Raw genomic sequence first — 20,746 nt, 5'->3', positions numbered from 1 at the left:
GTTGAGATTTTAAAATATAGTCCCTGAGCCAGGAAATAAAATGGGACAAGTGGAATGGTACAATTACTAGGGCATTGCTCCGTGGAAGTAAACAATTGACTTAAAGGTGGGACACTGAGGAAACATTACATAACCACTTATAAGCAAGGATTTTTTTTAAGGACACTGACAAACAAATGAAAGTAGTGGGTGGATTGTAAGCCCACAAAGTAGATACAACAGTCTTGAAGAGACAGCGCAAGCATTGTCTAGCTCGACCTAAAAATGGTTCTTTTGCAACAAATCAGCGTGGGAATAATCTTCTCCCACCATTCAAATGCTTACAAAGAACAAAAATAACGTAAACCCAATTTATAACCAACAATCAAGTGTTCCCAATAAATATTCATTAATATGCTACCCCTAAAATTTCACAAACCAATTTGATGTTACAAAAATCGCCCCCATAATCCACAGTGTTCATAAAACTATACAGAAAGCTATAAGCAATCTCCATAGCTACGTTCAAAGCTTAGTGGCGTGGACTCCTGTCTGTTAAGGCTTTTGTTTATTAAACATTCATCAAGCAGCATTGATATTTAACCCCTTTCATGCGTCAGACTCGCAGAAGCCATCCGACACAAGTGCTCAGGTGCGTCGGACGGCTCCCGTGTGTTTGACGCCATGGCACAGGGAATCCGAGGGATTCCCCCCCCCCCCCCCCCCCAACAGCCTCAGGAGCTGGGGATGAGGTCCCCCAGCACCAGCGGCTTATTTTTGGTTTCTATGGAACGACAATCGGCGCTTACGTGATTTCATAGAAACCGAAATGAGCCGATAGTTTTCAGTTTCCCTTTCTACGTGCTCAGGGGGGCTATCTCAGCACGTAGAAAGTCAGGAGAGGTATCGCTGGAAAGAGGGCGATCCCCAAGCAGGAATCCCACTAGCCATCTTCAGCTAGGCACTTTGCCAAAAAAAGGGTCAGTTTTTACCTGTGTTCCATTTGCTTGTTCCTTTAGTCTTTGACAAGGGAGTTCAATTAGTCTTTCTGTGCATTGGTTTGTATTGACCAAGTCTACAGTCCTTTGGTGATGCAGTTAACTGTACCCAATCCATGGCGAACAAGAGTTGCAAGTTTTGAGCAGGAGAGATTGGGGTCTGGGCATGGAATGCTGTGGCACCAGTATAAGCTGTCATGAATGTGTCTACATTTTTGTCATTTTCAAGAGTGGGAATGTCTTGCTTGAGTTTGATATTGCCCCTGCTTTCCTGTAAGTTTGCCTCCATTAGAAGAAAAAATAAACTAAGACATAAAGGCAAATGTCAAACGCACACCTAGGCATCCATAACTACATAAAGATCCAAAGATACTAGAACTGCTAGTCTCAGCAGTTAAAACCACCCATCAGATCCTACCTGTGAGGAAGACTTTTCAGCAGTGAGACTTCATATTACACCTTCGTTTTCCCTTCCTAGTTAGTACATTGGCACGCGCAGTATCTTCTAAAGGACTATGTAATGATAACATTTTAAATCTGAAATATCACTTGCAGAGAATTAAAATTGAAGATTTGTGTATTGCATTTCCTTGCTAAAGTAATGGTTACCTAATTCCTGTACCAATCAAACCTTGTTTTCTCACATCATTTCAGATGTAAAGTGATTGCATCACTTGGGAGCATTATATCGAGACAGAAACATACCCTGCCTGATTTGACTTATGATTATGGTGCCCTGCAACCACACATTAGTGCAGAAATAATGCAGTTACATCACAGTAAGCACCATGCAGCGTATGTGAACAACCTCAACGTGGCAGAGGAGAAATATGCAGAGGCATTGGCTAAAGGTAAGTGTGTGCAAAAATGGCGCAAATACCATGGTTTACATTTATAGCTGTCCAAGTTAAAACACTTGGAGGTACTTGTGTGGTTGGCATTTCCATGTTCTGTTGTGTTTTAGCGTACCTTGAAGGCGATGCCTCTCATTCTTGAGCCAAATCATGCCTGCAGAATAGTCAGCAGGTCATTAGAACCTTTTAGGCTTGTCCTGTATTTTGTCAAATCTTATGGCTTTGGACTTTAATATTCTGAAAAAACCTCCTTGTGCTTAGTCTTTATATTCTAGTTAGCTGTGATTGTTTAATCAGCTGCAGGAGTTGGCTATGTACTGAGCAATGTTAGTATTTTCAATAAACTGTAAACCGTCCTCTGCAACTCCGTTCTTTATTGCCACTTTGCTGCCTACACCCTTTTGTACCGCCATTATGTGCAGCTTTAAAATGCTTTGATCCAATCATTGAGGAAGTACCCGGGGTCATGCGACTTGCACCAATCTTCCCCTAGTAGCTGTTACTTGATCATCTTTCCACCATTTGTCACTTTCCTCTTTAGATGGTTCCTCTTGTAATACATTTCCTACAAATATAGCAGGACTTTGTACTAAATCAACACAGACTTCATAGTATAGGGACTTAATCCACATATATCATCTGTGAGTGTTGGTGGGTTTCGACTAGCTCACAGTACCACATCTAACCCCTAAAACAACCAGGGTACAGATGTTATGGGCAACCTCGAACATGACACACAGATTCCCTAGAAATTCATTGAAACTTATCTAAACCTTTCGTTTGGTCACTGTTGCACTCTGAGTAAGCACAAAGGCACGGCAATGCATTTTCAAATATTTATTGAAATTATTGTATTCTTGTATAAAAAGCATGGGCTTATTAGAAAGATGAGATATGTTATTGAAATCGGCATTGTTGGAATTGTAAACAATGTGAACAATTAAACAATGTTAACTGTTGCTAATGTTTGCCTAATTTATCTGTATCTAATACTATACTAAAGAGCATAGCGGAAGCACCGTCCTGCCAAATCAACCTAACACCTAAGACCATACCTTGGTCTTAGGTGTACAGAAGCCGTCGTAGTGCACAGGCTATCTTCCTTGGCAGGATGGAGGTCAAAGTCAGAAGGGCTGCATGTAAGTCACAGTCTGCAGCTTTTCCGTGATAATCCAAGCATGGAAATGCTCCTCTAAGAAAGCTTTAGCGCAGAAATCGTTTGTATAATCAAACACTGCTCTTATCAACTGTGGCAGAGGCGCAGACTAGCTTCTTTTTGTTTCATCTAGCTAAAATGAAGTCTCTTAAAGAGCACAGAAAGAAAGGAAAACAATGGCATTGTTTATGTACGACCCTGGAACTAACTGTACAGACTACATGGCGTCATTGCCTCTCAGTGTTGCACATATACAGCACATTCATGGGTTAGCAGAAAAATGTGGCAAAGCGCACCACGAGAAAGATGGCAACCTAAGGAGTTTAATCTAAAATGTAGACTACATGTGCGCCATGCAACAATGTCCTTAAAAGCTCAATTTCCACTGGCAAATCTAAGAGGGACTATGTGGCTCTTGTGGTTGATCTACCATTGCAGCAGTATTAAATTTTTTTTTTTTTTAAAAAGGCATCACTGTATATGTCTGAATGCTCGCTAAGTTGTCAGTAAAAAAGCTACAAATACAAAAAACAATTGGACAGAATTCAGAACAGTCATGCATTCACCCTAGTACAAAATCCCTAGTTTTTTTGCTCCCCATGCCATTCCAGTGTGAACCCAGCCATATGCAAATAGGTCTTAACCTGCGCCCAATTGGAACAGTCCAGCCCGAACTGCCAGACCAGGTCTTCTCTGGACTGGAAACAAGCAACCTAGGACCAGTTTCGGGGTTTCACCACTCATTGGCCAGGATAGCTTGACTCCAGGTGGCGTGGAGAGCACAGGACCCACGTCTGTGCATACCTGCCCCACATGAGGTGACAAATGCAAAAAGAATAATTGATGCCCAGAACGCAGAACAATGTCATACATTCACCCCAGTACAGAGATCTGGGCCTAAATCCATCGTTTTTTTGCTACAGCATGAATTTATGTGAGATTTAACAGTTTAGATCAGATGTCTAAAGGGCCCAACAAACATAAACATTTGACCAGCAAAAGCTACTGATACAGAATGTCAGACTTTTATGGAAAGTGCATTTTTATTTTTTTAGAAATGGTCTGATTCTCCAGTATTGGATCTTTCACAGATTCACATGCTTGAATCATCACTGTCGTTGAAGTGGGAATCCCATGGTATCCTTGAAAAAGCAGTACATTCTATACCATAGGCTACCTTGCAATGAATAGTCACTAGAATAGCCTATCTACATTCTTTGGTTAAAAAAAACAGAGTTTACCTTTGAACCAGTCAAATGCCTGCACCCTGTAGAGCATCCCAAGAGAGGCTGATTCACTCAGATGTTTTGTTGTAAATGAAGATACAGAGTCCATCTGTACACGTAGGTTACTTCTTTATTAGTAGCTTGGCTCCAGCATAGGTGGTCAGGATAGTAGGAGAAGATAGATGGTACAAAGCCAGCCCCACCAGGAGCAGGCTCCCAACAGCTCAGCCTGAGTTGACCAACTGACACTCTAACCCAGAGAGGCACACAGGCATTCTATGATGTCATGGAACATTCTAGCAGAGCAGTACAGTGGAGAACAGTAGACAAGTAATTTACTACTTATCCAGTATTAGGGGTGTCTTTCATAGATTCACATGCCTGAATCATTCCCCGTCGTCGAGACGGGAGCCTCCGGTACATAAAAAAGTAATGTCCTATAGACATACATAGAGAAAAATAGGCCTAAGGGCCTCCCATTAGTAGCCTATCCTAGTCCTTATGTAAAAAGGACCAAACTCTTAGAGCCAGCCAATCAGCTGTCTCCTCCCTCTAGAACCTTCCTGGCAGGAGCCTCAGTCCCTCAGATTTTCTACCGCACGTTGTGCTAGGGAGTCTCCAGCCTGAGTTCTCCTCAGGATTTCTTTCAAACCAGGTTGTTCACTTTTTTGGCGACTTTCTTCTTCAAGGACTTGAACGCAGACCACTTCAGGCCTCTTATTACTGCAGTGAGTGTTTATTTCTCTACAACTCCTGGCATGTCTGAATCCCAGAAGAAAGCCCTTTTCAGGGCCTGCTCTTCATGTGGGAAGAAGAGGTTACATGTGGACGACAAGCATGACCTCTGCCTATATTGTCTTTACCCGGACCACGTGCCAAAGGACTGTAAAATATGTAGGTCTTTCCCTCACAAGACCTTGAGAGACAGAGAGGGTCGTCTGCTTATCTGGCTGGACAGGCTCAAGGACAGGGAGAGTGTGGTATCCTCAGAGGCGAGCTTTTCCGGAACCTCTGAAGTCTCCCAGAAGAGGCCGAGGGTGACATTTCCTGGCCCCTCAGACGCTCCTCCTATGAAGACACACAAGAAGTCTTCAGAGGCAAAATCTTCAAAATCTTCAGTGTCTGACAAGGACTCTGACTTTTAAGAAGCCTACCCTGTCAGCCAGCAAAATTGCGACACCTTCCTCAGCGCAAAAAAGGGCACCCGGTCAAGTCTCCACAGCGACGACAACCGTGTCCACAACGACAGCGTCGTCAGTCTTCTCGTCGACGACGACCACACCTTCATCGTCGTCAGCAGGTACACCTATTTCGTCTGTTATACTGCTAAAACCATCGTCGACGTCTAAGTCATCGTCGACGACAAAGATTGTCCCGACGACGACATCGTCGATGAGGAGCCCCCCGTCGACGAAGACGTCGACGACGAAGGCATCGTCGACGAAGATATCGACGCCAAAGGCGTCGACGACAAAGGCGTCGACGACGAGGGCGTCGACGACTAAGACATCGTCGACGAGGAAAATATCGTCGACGGGGACACCGTCGGCGAAGGCCATGGGTATTTCTGAGCCAGGGCAAGTAGGAATGTCATCTATGGCCCTACCACCGTTAACAACAGCACGGAAGACAGCAGGGGTTCCTGTACAGGGTTCTGGATCTGGCAAGCTGACCAGAACACAAATTACACCGGAAACGACGTCTCCAAGTAAGGTACAAACCAATTTGCCTATGGAGATTCTTCAGAGTGAGGAGTCGGAAGAAGAGCTCTTTGATCAGGCTACTTCCCCTTCTGAGCTGTACGTCAAATGTCAAAGCACGGACGAGGAACAGGAGGAGATGAGCGGGCAGGAACGCCCCGTCCAGGAACAGGTTTGCACGGAGGTCACCCCGATGGTATGCCTTCCCCTGTCGATCGTTAATGACCTCAAATACCTTATCCGGGACTACAAGCAACGTTTCCCGGAATCGCCAGCACTGGACACAGGGGGCCCAGTGCCTACTACAAATCCACCAACGACAGCCCCAAAGCAACCACGTTCAGCTACTCAGGTCTGCCACGAGAAACTGCCACCTCAGGTGATAGTCATCGGATGAGGAGGCTGAGGAGATGGAAGAGGGGGAGGTCCAGGAAGACCAGACGGACCAGGATGAGGAGGAGGAGTATGTGGCATCCTCCCCAGCTTCCCCACAACCGCGCCAAGCTGATTCACCGCCAGTGGATATTGGCGGTTTTCATAAGATAGTTGAACGAGCAGCGACGCGGTTTCATATGGTCATGGAATCGACGGAGACTGAGTGCTTCTTGCATGACTTCAAGGAGCAGACGAAGAAGACGACGAAGTCAATCCCCATTATTGACTTTCTCTGGGACCAGGGAAAGAAACTAATGCTGACGCCGGCTTCCGTACCTGCGGTTGTTCCACGCCTGGATAAGAAGTACAAGGCTCCATCCACGGCGCCAGCTTGCCTTAATGGACACCCGAAACCGGATTTGGTCGTGACACAAGCGGCCCAGAAGAATTCTCGTAACCCTTCCTCTCCTCTGTCAGCCCCACCGGACAAGGAGGGCAGAAAATTGGACACAATTGGCAAAAGGTTTTCGACCACTTCGGCAATGACCATCAAGGTGGCCAACTCCATAGCCCTGTTAGGGCGTTATAACCGCCAACTTTGGGAGGATATAGCCCCATATTTAGCGGAGCTGCCAAGCGCAGTTCAGGAGGAGGTCAAGGCACTACTTTCTGAGGGCCAAACCTCGGCGGCCGAGATCATTGATTGTGCCATAGATGTGGCCATGACAGGCTTTCGTCAACTGGCTGGGGCTGCAGTCCTGCGCCGCCAGGGATGGCTGAAGGCAACATCGTTCAGGCAGGAAGTGCAGACGAAGGTGCTGGACATGCCCTTCGACGGACAACATCTTTTTGGAGATAAAATTGACGAGGCGCTCCAAGCTATCAAGAAGGACACTGACACGGCTAGAGCGCTTGGAACCTTGCAGGCAAGGAATCAGTCCTTTCGGGGCAACAAATCTAGAGGCCAGTCCTCCTACAGAGGATCCTACCAGAATAGATCCTCGTATTCCTTCCAGAATAAGACCCAGTACCAGCAGAAGCAGCAACAAGGTCGGCAGTCTTCTTATGGAAGATCTAACTTCAGGGGTAAGAACCAGAAAAGGGGCACCGGCGGACGCCAGTGACCAGTTACTCCAGCAAGTCCAGCTACTATCTCCCTCATCAAAGATTGGAGGAAAATTGACCCATTTCCTGGAAAATTGGCGCCTCATCACCACGGATCGCTGGGTACTCCAACTACTAAGATTCGGCCATTCCCTAGAATTTACCACCATCCCACCTGCAACCCCTCCCCGCAGGTTCCCACACAAACATCTGCGACTGCTACTCCGGGAAATATCGGAGATGTTGAAGAAAGGAGCGATCGAGCGGGTTCCATCGGCTCAGAGGGAGAAAGGATTCTATTCCCGCTTCTTTCTGATACGCAAGAAAGAAAAGAAGTGGAGGCCCATTCTTGATCTCAGGGCACTCAACTCTTTCCTGAAGAGTCAGTCGTTCAGGATGGTGACGCTCCAAGAAATACTAGGCATTCTAGAAAAAGGAGATTTCATGACATCCTTGGATCTTCAGGATGCCTACTATCACATCCCGATACTCAGGGGGCACAGAAAATTTCTACGTTTCGAGGTGGCAGGACAGCACTACCAATTCAAGGTCCTGCCGTTTGGCCTCAAATCCGCTCCGCGGATTTTCACCAAGTGCCTTTCTCCTGTGGCAGCTTTCCTGCGTCAAATGGGTCACCAAGTCTTCCCCTACCTCGACGACTGGCTGGTAAAGGCACCCACAGCCGCAGGCGCAACCAAATCCTCCAACGCCTGTACCAATCTTTTCCAACATCTAGGATTGACTCTCAATCTTCAGAAATCCTATATGTCCCCAACAAGAAGCATCACCTTCCTCGGGGCGACCTTGAATACGGAATGCGCGAGGGCATTTCCTTCAGAAGAAAGAAAAAACAAGATAATATCTCTGGCCACGGCGGTGGCATCAAGGAAGTCCCTAAGAGTTCGCACCTTCAAATCACTCCTAGGAATGATGTCTTCTTGTATACTCCTCATCCCTCACTGCAGGCTTCGGATGCGTCCATTGCAAGAAGCCCTCACGAACCAGTGGACTCAGAGTACGGGTTCGTTCGAAGACATTATGAGGATAACACCGCGAATATCCAAGAGCCTCGAATGGTGGAAAGATTACAGGAATCTGTCTATCGGACTGCCGTTCCTACTTCCAGCAGCACCACTGGTGATCACCACCGATGCATCTCTGGCGGGCTGGGGAGCTGTCCTTCAGGACCTCCGAGTGAGTGGCAAATGGTCAGATCAGGAGCAACATCTCCATATCAATCTTCTGGAGTTGAGGGCTGTGTATCTGGCGTTGCAAGCCTTTTTACCACGCATCCAGAACTCCCAGGTGCTCGTCCGAACGGACAACACCACGACGATGCACTATCTAAACAAACAGGGAGGAACGCGTTCGCTCACTCTATCACGCGAATCGCAAAAGATCTGGAACTGGCTTGTTCTCCATGGGATCACTCTCAGAGCGGACTATGTCCCGGGCAAGGACAACACCATTGCAGACGCCCTGAGCAGACAGAAATCCCTCTCCCACGAATGGGAGCTCGACGAGAATTCGCTAACGCACGTATTCTCAGAATGGGGAGTCCCAGGAATCGACCTGTTTGCCACCAGGGAGAACGCCAAATGCCCAAGCTACGCAAGCTGGCATCCCAAACCAAGGTCGCTCGGAAATGCCTTTTCCATAGGCTGGTTCAGCGTATTTGCGTACGCTTTTCCGCCGTTCCTGATGATTTCCAGGGTCCTCAGGAAGATGAAGGCGGAGCCTTGTACCCTGATCCTAATTGCCCCGTTCTGGCCGAGGCAGCACTGGTTCTCGGATCTTCATCGCCTCTCCATCAGGACACCGATTCGTCTGAAACAGCACCCGAACCTGCTGACAATGTCCAACGGGCAGGTGCAATACCCGAACCTGCAATCGCTCAGGTTATCGGCCTGGCTCCTGAGCACAGAGAGTTCTGTCATTTAAACATCCCGCAGTACTGCAGGGACGTGCTAGCAAAAGCGAGGGCGGACAGTACCAACAAAACCTACTCTCTCAAATGGAAACGCTTCTGCGTATGGTGTTTAGAGAAAGGCGTGAGACCACTCCATATCACACCTGAACAGATATTGCCATATCTACTACACTTGGCACAGTCGGGATTGGCACACGCATCCATAAAGGTGCATCTGGCGGCCATTTCACGTTTTACCAGGACTTACAAAGGCCCGTCTCTCTGGTCCAGTAGGTTTATCAAACAGTTCCTCAAGGGACTATATAGGTCCTTCCCAAGACCTAGACGGGTCCCACCGACGTGGCACCTCAACTTGGTCCTTAACCAACTCATGAAGCACCCTTTTGAGCCCATTCATCGAGCTTCCATCAAGTACATCTCATGGAAAACGGCTCTGTTGCTCGCTCTAACATCGGCCAGGAGAGTCAGCGAGCTACAAGCTCTCTCCATTCAGGAACCCTTCATGCAGTTCAAACAGGACAGGGTGGTGCTGAGGACAAATCCCAAGTTCATACCGAAAGTACCTTCAGACTTTCACCTCAACGAGCCGGTGGTTCTACGTTCCTTCTTTGCAAACCCTACCACGGCAGCAGAAAGGACGCTCCACTCTCTGGACCTCAAAAGGTGTCTTAAGTTTTACATAGACAAAACAAAGAGCTTCAGGAAGTCATCACAGCTATTTGTGGCCTACAGTAGGCCAAGGCTGGGTATGCCTCTAACAAAACAGAGCATCTCACGGTGGATCTCCTCAGCGATAGCATTCTGCCATGACGGGGCCAGACGGCCTTTAAGAGACAGGGTGGAAGCGCACTCCCCCAGAGCAATGTCCACATCAGCAGCGCTGTTCGCTGGAGTGCCGATTTTGGACATCTGTAGAGCGGCGACGTGGAAGTCACCGCACACCTTCTCCAGACACTACTGCCTAGATGCCGAACTTATGAAGGATGCGGCAGTGGGCCAGGCGGTGCTTCGCCATCTATTCCAGTGAGGTGAGCCTTCCAACATCCCGCCATCCTGGTATGCACATTCTTTGCTGATTTACTGTTTTGACGTATGCCAATGTTTCAAACTGATATGGTAATATGTGTATTATCTAAAATAACTATATGGCATGTTACATCAGAAATGTGCATAATGTATTGCTAACTACTCTGATTCAGGCATGTGAATCTATGAAAGACACCCCTAATACTGGATAAGAAACGCGTTACTTAACTGTAACAGCAGTTATCCCGTATTGGTGTCTTTCATAGATTCACATGCAACCCTCCCGCCTCCCCTGGAAGGACTCACGTCTCTCTCTAACTATATTACGCCTACCTAGCTTGGTGCATACGAAAATCTGAGGGACTGAGGCTCCTGCCAGGAAGGTTCTAGAGGGAGGCGACAGCTGATTGGCTGGCTCTAAGAGTTTGGTCCTTTTTACATAAGGACTAGGATAGGCTACTAAGGGGAGGCCCTTAGGCCTATTTTTCTCTATGTATGTCTATAGGACATTACTTTTTTATGTACCGGAGGCTCCCGTCTCGACGACGGGGAATGATTCAGGCATGTGAATCTATGAAAGACACCAATACTGGATAACTGCTGTTACAGGTAAGTAACGCGTTTCACATCCTCCTTACTTAGTGAACAATGGCAGAAGTAAAGATGAAGACAAGTAAGATACCTCCAATATATCATTAACAAGAAAGTGCAACAATGACCTATCCAAAGGTGTATTACATGAGGTATCAAGAATTTCACTGGCATGAACAACAATGTGTTAAGATGCAAAAATAAGAGAAACATTAAAATTGCAAGTAACACTACTACACGCCCCATCCCCCTCCCTCAGAGAAAACAAAGCATAGTGGTCACCCACCCAACCTCCCCATAAGCGGGTACACCACAGGGTAGACACCCTGTTAAACAAAGGTGAGTGCAGACACTAACCCTTGGGAGAAAACATCCCCAATAGAGAGGTACAATAGGGGTTAAATACAATCTAGATAACAAGAAGAGTGCCACCTCAACAACAAAGATACTCCAGAGAGGAAACACTCTGTAAAGAAACACGAGGTCCCTTGGTAGAAGGCATGCTGACACTTAAAGAGGTCTAAACACTAGAGGAAAGCTTCCCACTCAAAGTTGTACAAGCGTGAAACCCTTGGCCACGAATTCCACGCAGGTAGACTTCGACCGGAGCATAGTGTCAACATGAAAGGAAGACCCAAAATAACGTTAGGACAAACCAAAAAAACTTCCCCAAGGAACAAGACAGGGTACTAACCAATGAAAACAAAATAACCTCCCCTGATAAGGGTACACCACGGGGTACACACCCCAGAAACACAAAATAACCTCCCCTGATAAGGGTACACCACGGGGTACACACCCCAGAAACACAAAATAACCTCCCCTGATAAGGGTACACCACGGGGTACACACCCCAGAAACACAAAATAACCTCCCCTGATAAGGGTACACCATGGGGTACACACCCCAGAAACAACCCAGCCTCCACTAAGAAGGATGCACCACAGGGTACTAACCGTGGAAACTACACAACCTCCCCTACGTAGGGTACACCACAGGGTACTAACCCTGGAGAACTAATACGGGCATTGACTATCCACATGCAACACAACCTCCCCTAATAAGGGTACACCACAGGATAAAAATGCCCTGGAAAGACTGCACACCCTCCCCTAGGTGGTACACTCTAAATAAACAACCAAAATTAAGGCAAGACACTGTGACCCCTCCCCCACACGATGAAAGCACAGACCTATATAGAACATGCATAATGAGTACAGAAGATATAATCACAATGCACTAGTTAAACACCGGTGAGTGATTTCTCACCCGAGATCCCTACACACAGACCACGTACCAAACAGGACATGCATTATGTCCAGTTGCTCTGTGTCTCGGCAGAAGAGCTGCGGGTCCATGCATTGTCCGTTCTGCTGTTTACACAGCCACCACAGCTCCAAGAACATGGCTCTTGCTCCTGCCCGGATAGGCAACACCTCGTAGTCTTTGTCAGGAGCACACCGAACTGCAACAAGCAAGTCCCGCCCAAACTCGTCAAAAACTTCAAAACATTGACCACAGGAATCGATCTCACCTTCATGGTCCTGGTGTTCATCAAGCAATGCCCTTGCTCGTGCCACATTATTGATCTGCACAACAGCATTATTAAGTGCATACGGTAATCTCGAAAGTGTGCGAGGAAGCGTTGGAGCCAGTAGGAGTCGTTGAGAACTCCCAAAACAAACCTGGTTGGCAAAAGGTAGCGCGAACAGCATGCTGTGCCAATTCTAAGATGGCGGCACGCTGCATCACGCCGAGCTGAGGGGCTCACGGCACGTCTGTGCATGAAGGGACATGAGACAGAGGAGACGGAGGAACGTCATTGTGGCACCATGGAAACCACACTCGACAAAAGATAGAGGTAAGTGTGCGCTCTGGGACAGACGTGGAAACACCTTTTGCACGCGCGCGCGTATTTGAAAAAAACTGCCCAAACAGCTCTGCAGCAACGGGCTCTCCATGTCCACGGCAATGCGCACAAACGCATAAAAATAAACACCACAAATACGATACCTCACTTGGCGTTGGAGTACACCCACCACAAAAACTCTCCTCCTGTCCAGTCAGTGGTTCCTCGCAAGCGCCCTGCCAAGCACAGACTCACAAAGTGCTGGTAGGGAAGGGACGCAGGGCATGCGAGAGCACCGACACACGTGGCTCTTATTAAGCACACTTGGATCCTCCGAACACCCTTGGTTCCTCTAGAGCAGGAGCTAACTTCCACAGCAGGTTGACACGGAGCGTTGAAAAGCATTCCTCAACATGCAATGCTGCCCAAAGTCTAGAAAGTAACGACAAAGTCCATAGGTAATGCATACACAGGCTGCTGTCAAACACTTCCCACGCAGGTTGATGGCCTAAAGAGAACAGGGAAAACAGCAGGATGTGGAAACCTGTTGCGCTTGTGAGAAGCTTCTTACTGGAGATACAGGGTCAGAAGTCTTCCAGGTGACAAGATGATCTTCAATGATGAGATGACAAACGCCCAGGCTGCAGGCTGTCCAGGTGGTACAGGACACTGGTGGGGCTATCCAGGGCGTTACCTCTCAGTTTCAATTGACGTTTCGAAAGTGCTTAAAGTCTCTGATTCTTTGTCCTTTAGTTCCTTGGTTGTCCTTACTCCTTAGTGCACATGTAGGTTCAAAATCGTCGCCAAAATTGTTGTAAATGAAGATACAGAGTCCATCTGTACACGTAGGTTACTTCTTTATTAGTAGCTTGGTTCCAGCATAGGTGGTCAGGATAGTAGGAGAAGATAGATGGTACGTGGCTCCTGTAGTATGAAACGACTGCATGCTGAAGATCTCCATAAAGACTGCATTAATTGCTTGCATCCACTCCATTAAGTGAAGGACTGCAATGTTTGTAGAACCTTTTCTACTAAAACGTTTCAAGACAGAGAGATGCAAATTATTGATATGGCTACAAAGGCTTAAAACCAAGTCTGATGTTCTCTCTGAGGAGGAAGGCAGTGTGAGCTCCCATGCCTCTCTTGATAAATCTAAGAGCATAAGGTCACAGGAGTCTCCAGAGCGCCATAAGGAGGCTTAAAAAATAGACTCAACATGAGTCTTAAAAAAGATGATCACAGAAAGGAAAACATTTGCTTCCTACTGAGGTTCAGTCTGACACCAGTCTTTTTTTTTTTTTTGCCTTCAAAACCAAAACAAATCCTCTTCAGATTCCTCATTGATGAAGATAAAAATAGCCATGAAATCTTCGATGACGGAAAAGCTGTAGAAACATTAGTCAATGAAAAAATGATAGTCTACTATCACTTCACCTCTGTCGTCGACGGTCCATAGTCTTTCAGCTCCATTGTAGACCAAGCCGGCACCGTTGACAGCCTTGCTGTTGACCACAGTCAGATCGCCAGAAACAGCCTACGGCCGGTGCTCTGTCAGCGATAAACTCGTCAATGGCCATTGCGCTATCGATGACGATCAACTTATCGAATACATCCACGAAGATTATGTCTATGATCATCCTTTCATCATCCACACCAGTATCACTGCCACCAGTTCAGTAAAAATCTCGTCGACGTCTCTGCTATTAAAACTAAAGAGGCCTTAATCTTTACTTCTCATGCTGGATTTTCAAAGTTTTCTACAAATTCTTCACAAATCTCTTGATTGCCACCTAGCCATTTATTGAACGTCCAGGAAACTGACGATTGGCTTTTCGGACCAGGTCATAGCCCATTAGAACTCCACGTAAGTATCAAGAGGATGATGATGAGGAGGATGATGATGATGATGAGGAGGTGTTTGACGCATGGGATTATCATCCGTGGTATTCAGGCAAGTCTCAGCAGTACATAGGTCCTGTGTATGAACACATGGATCAGCTTCCTGTAGCTTTAATGCAGGATCTACAGGCAATGTTGCATGACTATCCCTTTTTCTTTCCTCTATGTGAGCAGTTCCTCCTCCTCCAGCATCTCTGCTTCCTATGCCTCCACCCATACCACAAATTACTCCACCTTCAAATATGATTATGCCACCAGACATGATAAATCTTCTTCCTATTATGATGAGGAGCAAGGAGGGCTTTGAGACATCCTCTTAAATACCAACAAATACGTTGATTACCTCATTCCCACAACTCTTCCCCCCCCCCCCCCCCCACCACTCCCCCCCCCCCGCACAGCCGAATGATTCACCATCTGAAGACATGGGTGATTTTCACTCTTTGATGGAGAGGGTAGCTTCCAGATTTGAGCTTCCTATGCTAGTCGAACAGTCGGACTGTTTCCTTTATGATTTTATGGACCAATCAAGAAAGTCAGTAAGAGCAATACCTATAATTGATTTCAAATGAGAGGAAGGTAATGCAATCATGAGAATGCCAGCTTCTGTGTTCGCTGTTCTTCCCAGGATTGAGCAGAAGTATAAAGCCTCTGATGACGCCCCAGCATGTCTGATGGGACACCCAAAACCAGATTCAGTTGTCATTCAAGCTTCTCAGGGCAGATCCTGTCACTACACTGCCTGAAAAGGAGGGCAGGTGTCTTGATAACCTTGGCAAAAGATTCAGGAACTACAGTCTACGCTGCTAATTCTCTGGCGTTTCTGTGGCAGTATGATTGCCAAATGTGGTCGGATATGACCCCATATCTTTTTTTTTTTTTTTTTTTGAAACCGTTTATTACAAGACTCAAAAATATACAAATATGGGCCTACAACCTTCCGGCCGGCCGCTAGCAGTGAAAGGAGCATACGATATACATTTATAGAACACATGGTGCTGCGGCCGAGCATGCACAGGAGGTAACATCGTTGCGAGCCACACTGTCCTGACCCCACTATACGGTTCCATTTTAAACTTAAAGAACAACAACTACAAACAAACCCACAAGGCCATCCTCAATTGGAAATAGCAGCACGTGCTCCCCTGGAGGGGGGATCCTAGCCATCCATAGGAATCTCACGAGGGGGGAGAGATCAGAACTAGGGCTGGGTACACCCAATGCCCAGGTACCGGGGGGATGAGTTGGCTAAGGGGACGGGGCCGGCGACGGATCGGGCAATAACGGTGGAGCACAGATTCCCCCGCGGTAGGCGTTCCAGGGGCCCCACACCTTCACCCATGTCGCAGGCTTACCTCTCGCCACATACACCACCTTTTCCCGAAACATGCACCAATCCATATGTTCCTTCCAGGCCGAGACAGTCGGGGGCCTCTGGGATCCCCACAGCTGGGCAATATCACGCTTGGCAACCATATACCCCAGAGTCGCCCACCACGTCTGCGGCACCGAGTAATCGGTAGGCTCCCACAATGACACCATATCTTGACCTCTAGAAGATAAAAAAAAAAAAGAAAACAAGAAGCACAGAAGATATTGTTGGAAGGGTGAAGCTCAGCTTCTGAGATTATTGATTCTGCGATTGGACATAGCTTCTCTTGCATTTCAACAACTCGCAGACGCAGACGTCCTTGGGTTCCAGGGTTGGTTTAAGGTAACCACCTTACACCCTGAGGTTCAGAGCAAATTCTTAGATCTGGCTTTAGATGGCAACGCGTTTTGGGAAGCACATTGATGATTAGTTGCAAACCATCAAAGCTGATACAGACACTGCCAGGTCCCTAGGAATGCTCCAATACAATGAAACACCTTTTAGGGGAGCTTGCAGAAGGGGTATCTACACCTTTCGTGGTTGGTTACCAAAAGTACCAATCATTTTAGCCATATTAATCATTTCGTCCCACCTATCGGCAATATCAAAGCTATCGTCAGGCTGCCGACCGATTTATGAGCTGTATGTCACAAGTCAACCAATGGATGCAGTCTAACTGCTTGAAATTGAACGGTGGAAAAGACCGAGGTCTTGCTGCTGAGCGCCGACACAACCTTTTGGTTACCCAGGTGGTGACCTGCCAATCTGGGAGATTGCCCTACCTCAGTACCCAGCGTCAAAAATCTTGGAGTCATCTTTGATGACAAATTAACATTTATAATCAGATTAACAAGCTCTCCTCCACTATCTGTTTTATTATAAAAATTATTAGAAAAATCCTCCCATTCATTCCTCCTGATGCAATTAAAACTCTGGTCACGGCATTGGCCCTTTCGAGATTGGTCTATGGGAATGCAGTATACTTGGAAGTTCAATCCCAGCATCTTCTAAGACTGCAGCGTCTGCAAAACGCCACAGCCAGATAAGTACTAGACATTCCTAGGTTTAAATCAGTCTCTCACGGTTTAAGAGAGCCCTCGATTGGCTCCTGATGGAAAAAAGGATTGAGTTTACATCTCAATGTCTGGCCTTCAATGCTGTACAGAAGCTTAAGATCCGCCCATACAAAACTTCTGTAGACACCTAAATATAAGCTGGGGTGGCAGAAGCTTTCTGTTATGGACAGTTAAGATCTGGAACCAGCTCCCCATTTCCATAAGGAGCAGCCCATCACTCTAGTCCTTCAGAAAGGCACTAAAAACATGGCTCTTTAACAACTGATCCTCCTGGATTCCCGCCAGTACCTTGCAATCTACCGTTTTCTAGCGCCAAGACGCCCATGGGTATTCGTCGCGCCTTACAAATACATAAATCTAATTAAAATCAAATTGTGCACCGCCAGCGGCCTGATACTCCAGACAGCCTAGATTCAAGCACCTGGTACAGTCAAGAGAGACTGTCAGAAAGCAATACTATACCTTTGCAGACTTCTACAATTGCATCTTCCCTTTCATCCATGGGAGCATACATCTCTCGCTATTATCAACAATGACCACAAATTTCAATGACAGGTTTATTCTAGATCTTCTCAAGTATGGCCATGCTTTGGAAATTGCCACCGTTTCACCTCCTTATCTGCCACTTGAATCACTTTCATCCCATCATTGTCTGCTCAGGAAGGAGGCATTTGCCATGCTGCAGAAGGGGGCCATAGAAAAGGTTCCAACTTCTCAAAAGGGAATGGGTTTTTATTCTCACTTCTTTCTAGTAAAGAAAAAGTTGGGAGAATTGCATCGAATTTTGGACCTCCGAAAGCCAAAAGCACCTGAAGAAAAAAACCCTTTGGTATTGATCACTCTCCAGGAGATACTGCGGCTGCTTAGTCATGCAGACTTTATGACCAGCCTTGATTTACAGGCTGCGTACTTCCATGTTCCCATACACCGTGAACATCAAAAGTTCCTCCATTTCATTGCGGCAGGAGCTCCCTATCAGTTCAAGGTGCTACCCTTTGGTCTCTGCTAGGCTCCCAGAGTATTTACCAAATGCCTTGCCCCAGTAGTGGCACATTTAAGATTAAAAGGTCTGCAACTTTTTCCATACTAGAACGCAATGTCCTTGCTTTAATTTGTGCTCGTAGGAGACACCTCTTTTACCTAGACTAACAAAAGCTGTGTTCAAGGCATATGAGCTGCAGAATTCACACTGTGTGCATAGATCGCCATCTGGTGTTGGGCTGGATGCTTGCACCTTGATGTTGTCTTGGAAGAAGTCTTTTGTAGTCATGAGATGGGTGACTCCTCCCTTGGACGATAGTGCGCATGGGCATCGACTCCATCCTCAGATTGTTTTTTTCCACCATCTGGTTCAGATGTAACTTCAGCGCTCCGGTTCAGTACCGTGTTTTCCAAACCTTTTCGACGGGCAAATCATCAAAGAAACTAGACGGTATTATTGCGTTCGCGTGCCCTTCGACACGCTCCTCAAATACCCGATTCCAGTCGTCGAAGCGGGCCGCTGGGCCTATCGACGCCTTTCGGGCCTACGGCTAATGGAAAGGACTCCATTTAAAAAATGCCCCCTGTGTGGAGCTAAATTCCCACACAGCGACCAACACAAGGTCTGTAACCTCTGTCTCTCGCCCGAGCTAGAGGAGAGTAATTGCCAGACCTGCACCTCTTTTCGATCCAAAATGACTATCCGTGATCGCTGTGCCCGACGACACGTTCTGGCACAACAAGCAGCTCCGTTGCTAGAGGACATCTTCAGCGAACGCCCCGATATCCCGGAGGAGGATTCGGACGATCTGGAAATTGTTTCCGAGGCAGATGACTCCGACAACCACATCACTCCAGGTCAACGAGTGAGTACAACTGCCCCTACCCCAACCCCACCTGAAAAAAAGAAGGCTCCGGTCAAGACTTCGCTTGCTGGCCCCATTCGCGACCGAAAAAGCTTCAGAAACCCCGGGCCCAGCTCTGAAGACAAAGGAGAAGCCTTCCGGAGGACCGGCACTGACCAAACCACATATCAGTGTCCCACAGACACCATCAGCACTGAAGCCGGGAGCGCTTCCTACTCCCGCAGTCCCCAGAAAACAATCGGCACCGAGCACCTTGGTGACAAAGGAAAAGACATTGGATCCGAAACCAAAAACTTCGGAGCCGAAAAAGTTTTCGACATCAAAGCTGAAGGATCTAAAAACCCCTTCGAAGGCTCTAGAGCACAAATCTAAAGCTCGCTCGGACCTTTTTCGACCGGATCCCATCGATCCGAAGCAAAAAACACTCCAAGTGTACCCCAAAACAGGACATGTGGTCAATGTTCCACATAAGAAGAGGAAATTGGACACCCCACATATCCCTGAGGTGCCTGCAAAGGAAAGCTACTGTGCTACTTCGCCTTTACGACCCTCTTCTCCTGTTCTTCCTCCTAAGCCTATCTCTCCACCACACTCTTCCATAATTCCACCATGCTCACCACCACCACAGGATGATGATGATTTAGGTGGTGGGGGAGGGAACAATGACCCTTTCACTGACCCTGATGACGACACAGATGGACCACAGGACGATTGGGATGATTATGATGACCCAGTAGGCCTTCCAGACCCCGATGCATACCCAACAAAGCCCTCTCCCCCAGATGACAATATTGGTTTTAGCCAGCTTATAGACAGGGCTGCCCAGTACCATGGTGTTCAAATGTATTCGGACCCCGCAGAGGAGGACTTCCTAATAGACACCTTTGCACAGTCACAAAAAACTGTACAATCTTTACCAATGCTAAAAGGTGTCATTAAACACGCCCCAGCCATATTCAAAGACCCTGTATGGGCTAGAATTCTCAACCCCTGAATTGGCAAAAAATATAAACCCGCTCCCAATGATCCTACCTACATCAACGGCCAACTTCCTTTAGATTCTCTAGTGGTCACCAACGCTAGAAAACGAGCCAACTCTCAAACCTCCAGTGATGCTCCACCTCCGGACAAGGAGTCTAAATTATTAGATGCTTCGGGCAAACAAGTTGCTGCCTAAGCAGCTAATCACTGGAGGATAGCCAATGCGCAGGCATTACTTGCCAGGTATGATAGGACTCATTACGACCAACTAGAAACCTTATTGCAGCATTTGTCTCATCAATAGAAGACCAAGGCCAATGATTTAATTCAAGAGGGCAAATTAATAACTAATGCATCTATCAAGTGTGCCCTTGATGCAGCAGACACCGCATCCAGGTCCATTAACACTAGTGTGTTACTGAGAAGACTTGCCTGGTTGCGCATCTCTGACTTCAAACAGGAGGTACAAACAACTATCCTCAATCACCCATTCAATCATGAACAACTGTTTGGCCCAGCTGTGGATACAGCCTTAGAAAAAAAGAAAGGATATGGAGACTGCTAAATCCATGGGAGCATTACAATCTACATCCACACAAGGTTCCTTTCGGCGCTCCTTCTATAGAGGCGCATCCAAAAATATCAGTGCAGACACTGCTTCTTCCTCATACAAAAACCCCACACAAACATCCCCTAACAGAGGATATTTCCGAAGGGGATACAGAGGAAATAACAGCAAAGGAAGAGGCCGAAGTAACAACAACACTCGTGCCTCTCCCGCTA

The 20,746-nt window shown here is 47.0% G+C and overlaps 1 protein-coding gene across 1 annotated transcript in view; it reads left to right on the top strand.

Moving 5' to 3' along the window:
- SOD2 (superoxide dismutase 2) overlaps positions 1 to 20,746 on the top strand; it is a 237,610-nt gene that overhangs the window by 68,100 nt on the left and 148,764 nt on the right. Inside the window, exon 2 of the mRNA XM_085611647.1 lies at positions 1,632 to 1,828. Within this exon, the coding sequence (XP_085467773.1) occupies positions 1,632 to 1,828 (197 nt within the window). The remainder of the gene's footprint in view (positions 1 to 1,631; positions 1,829 to 20,746) is intronic.

The sequence above is a fragment of the Triturus cristatus genome, chromosome 6 (genome assembly GCF_964204655.1).
Source record: "Triturus cristatus chromosome 6, aTriCri1.1, whole genome shotgun sequence".
Taxonomy (NCBI): domain Eukaryota; kingdom Metazoa; phylum Chordata; class Amphibia; order Caudata; family Salamandridae; genus Triturus; species Triturus cristatus.
Note: the sequence above shows the minus strand (reverse complement) of the source record. Positions and strands in the feature narration are given on the sequence as shown.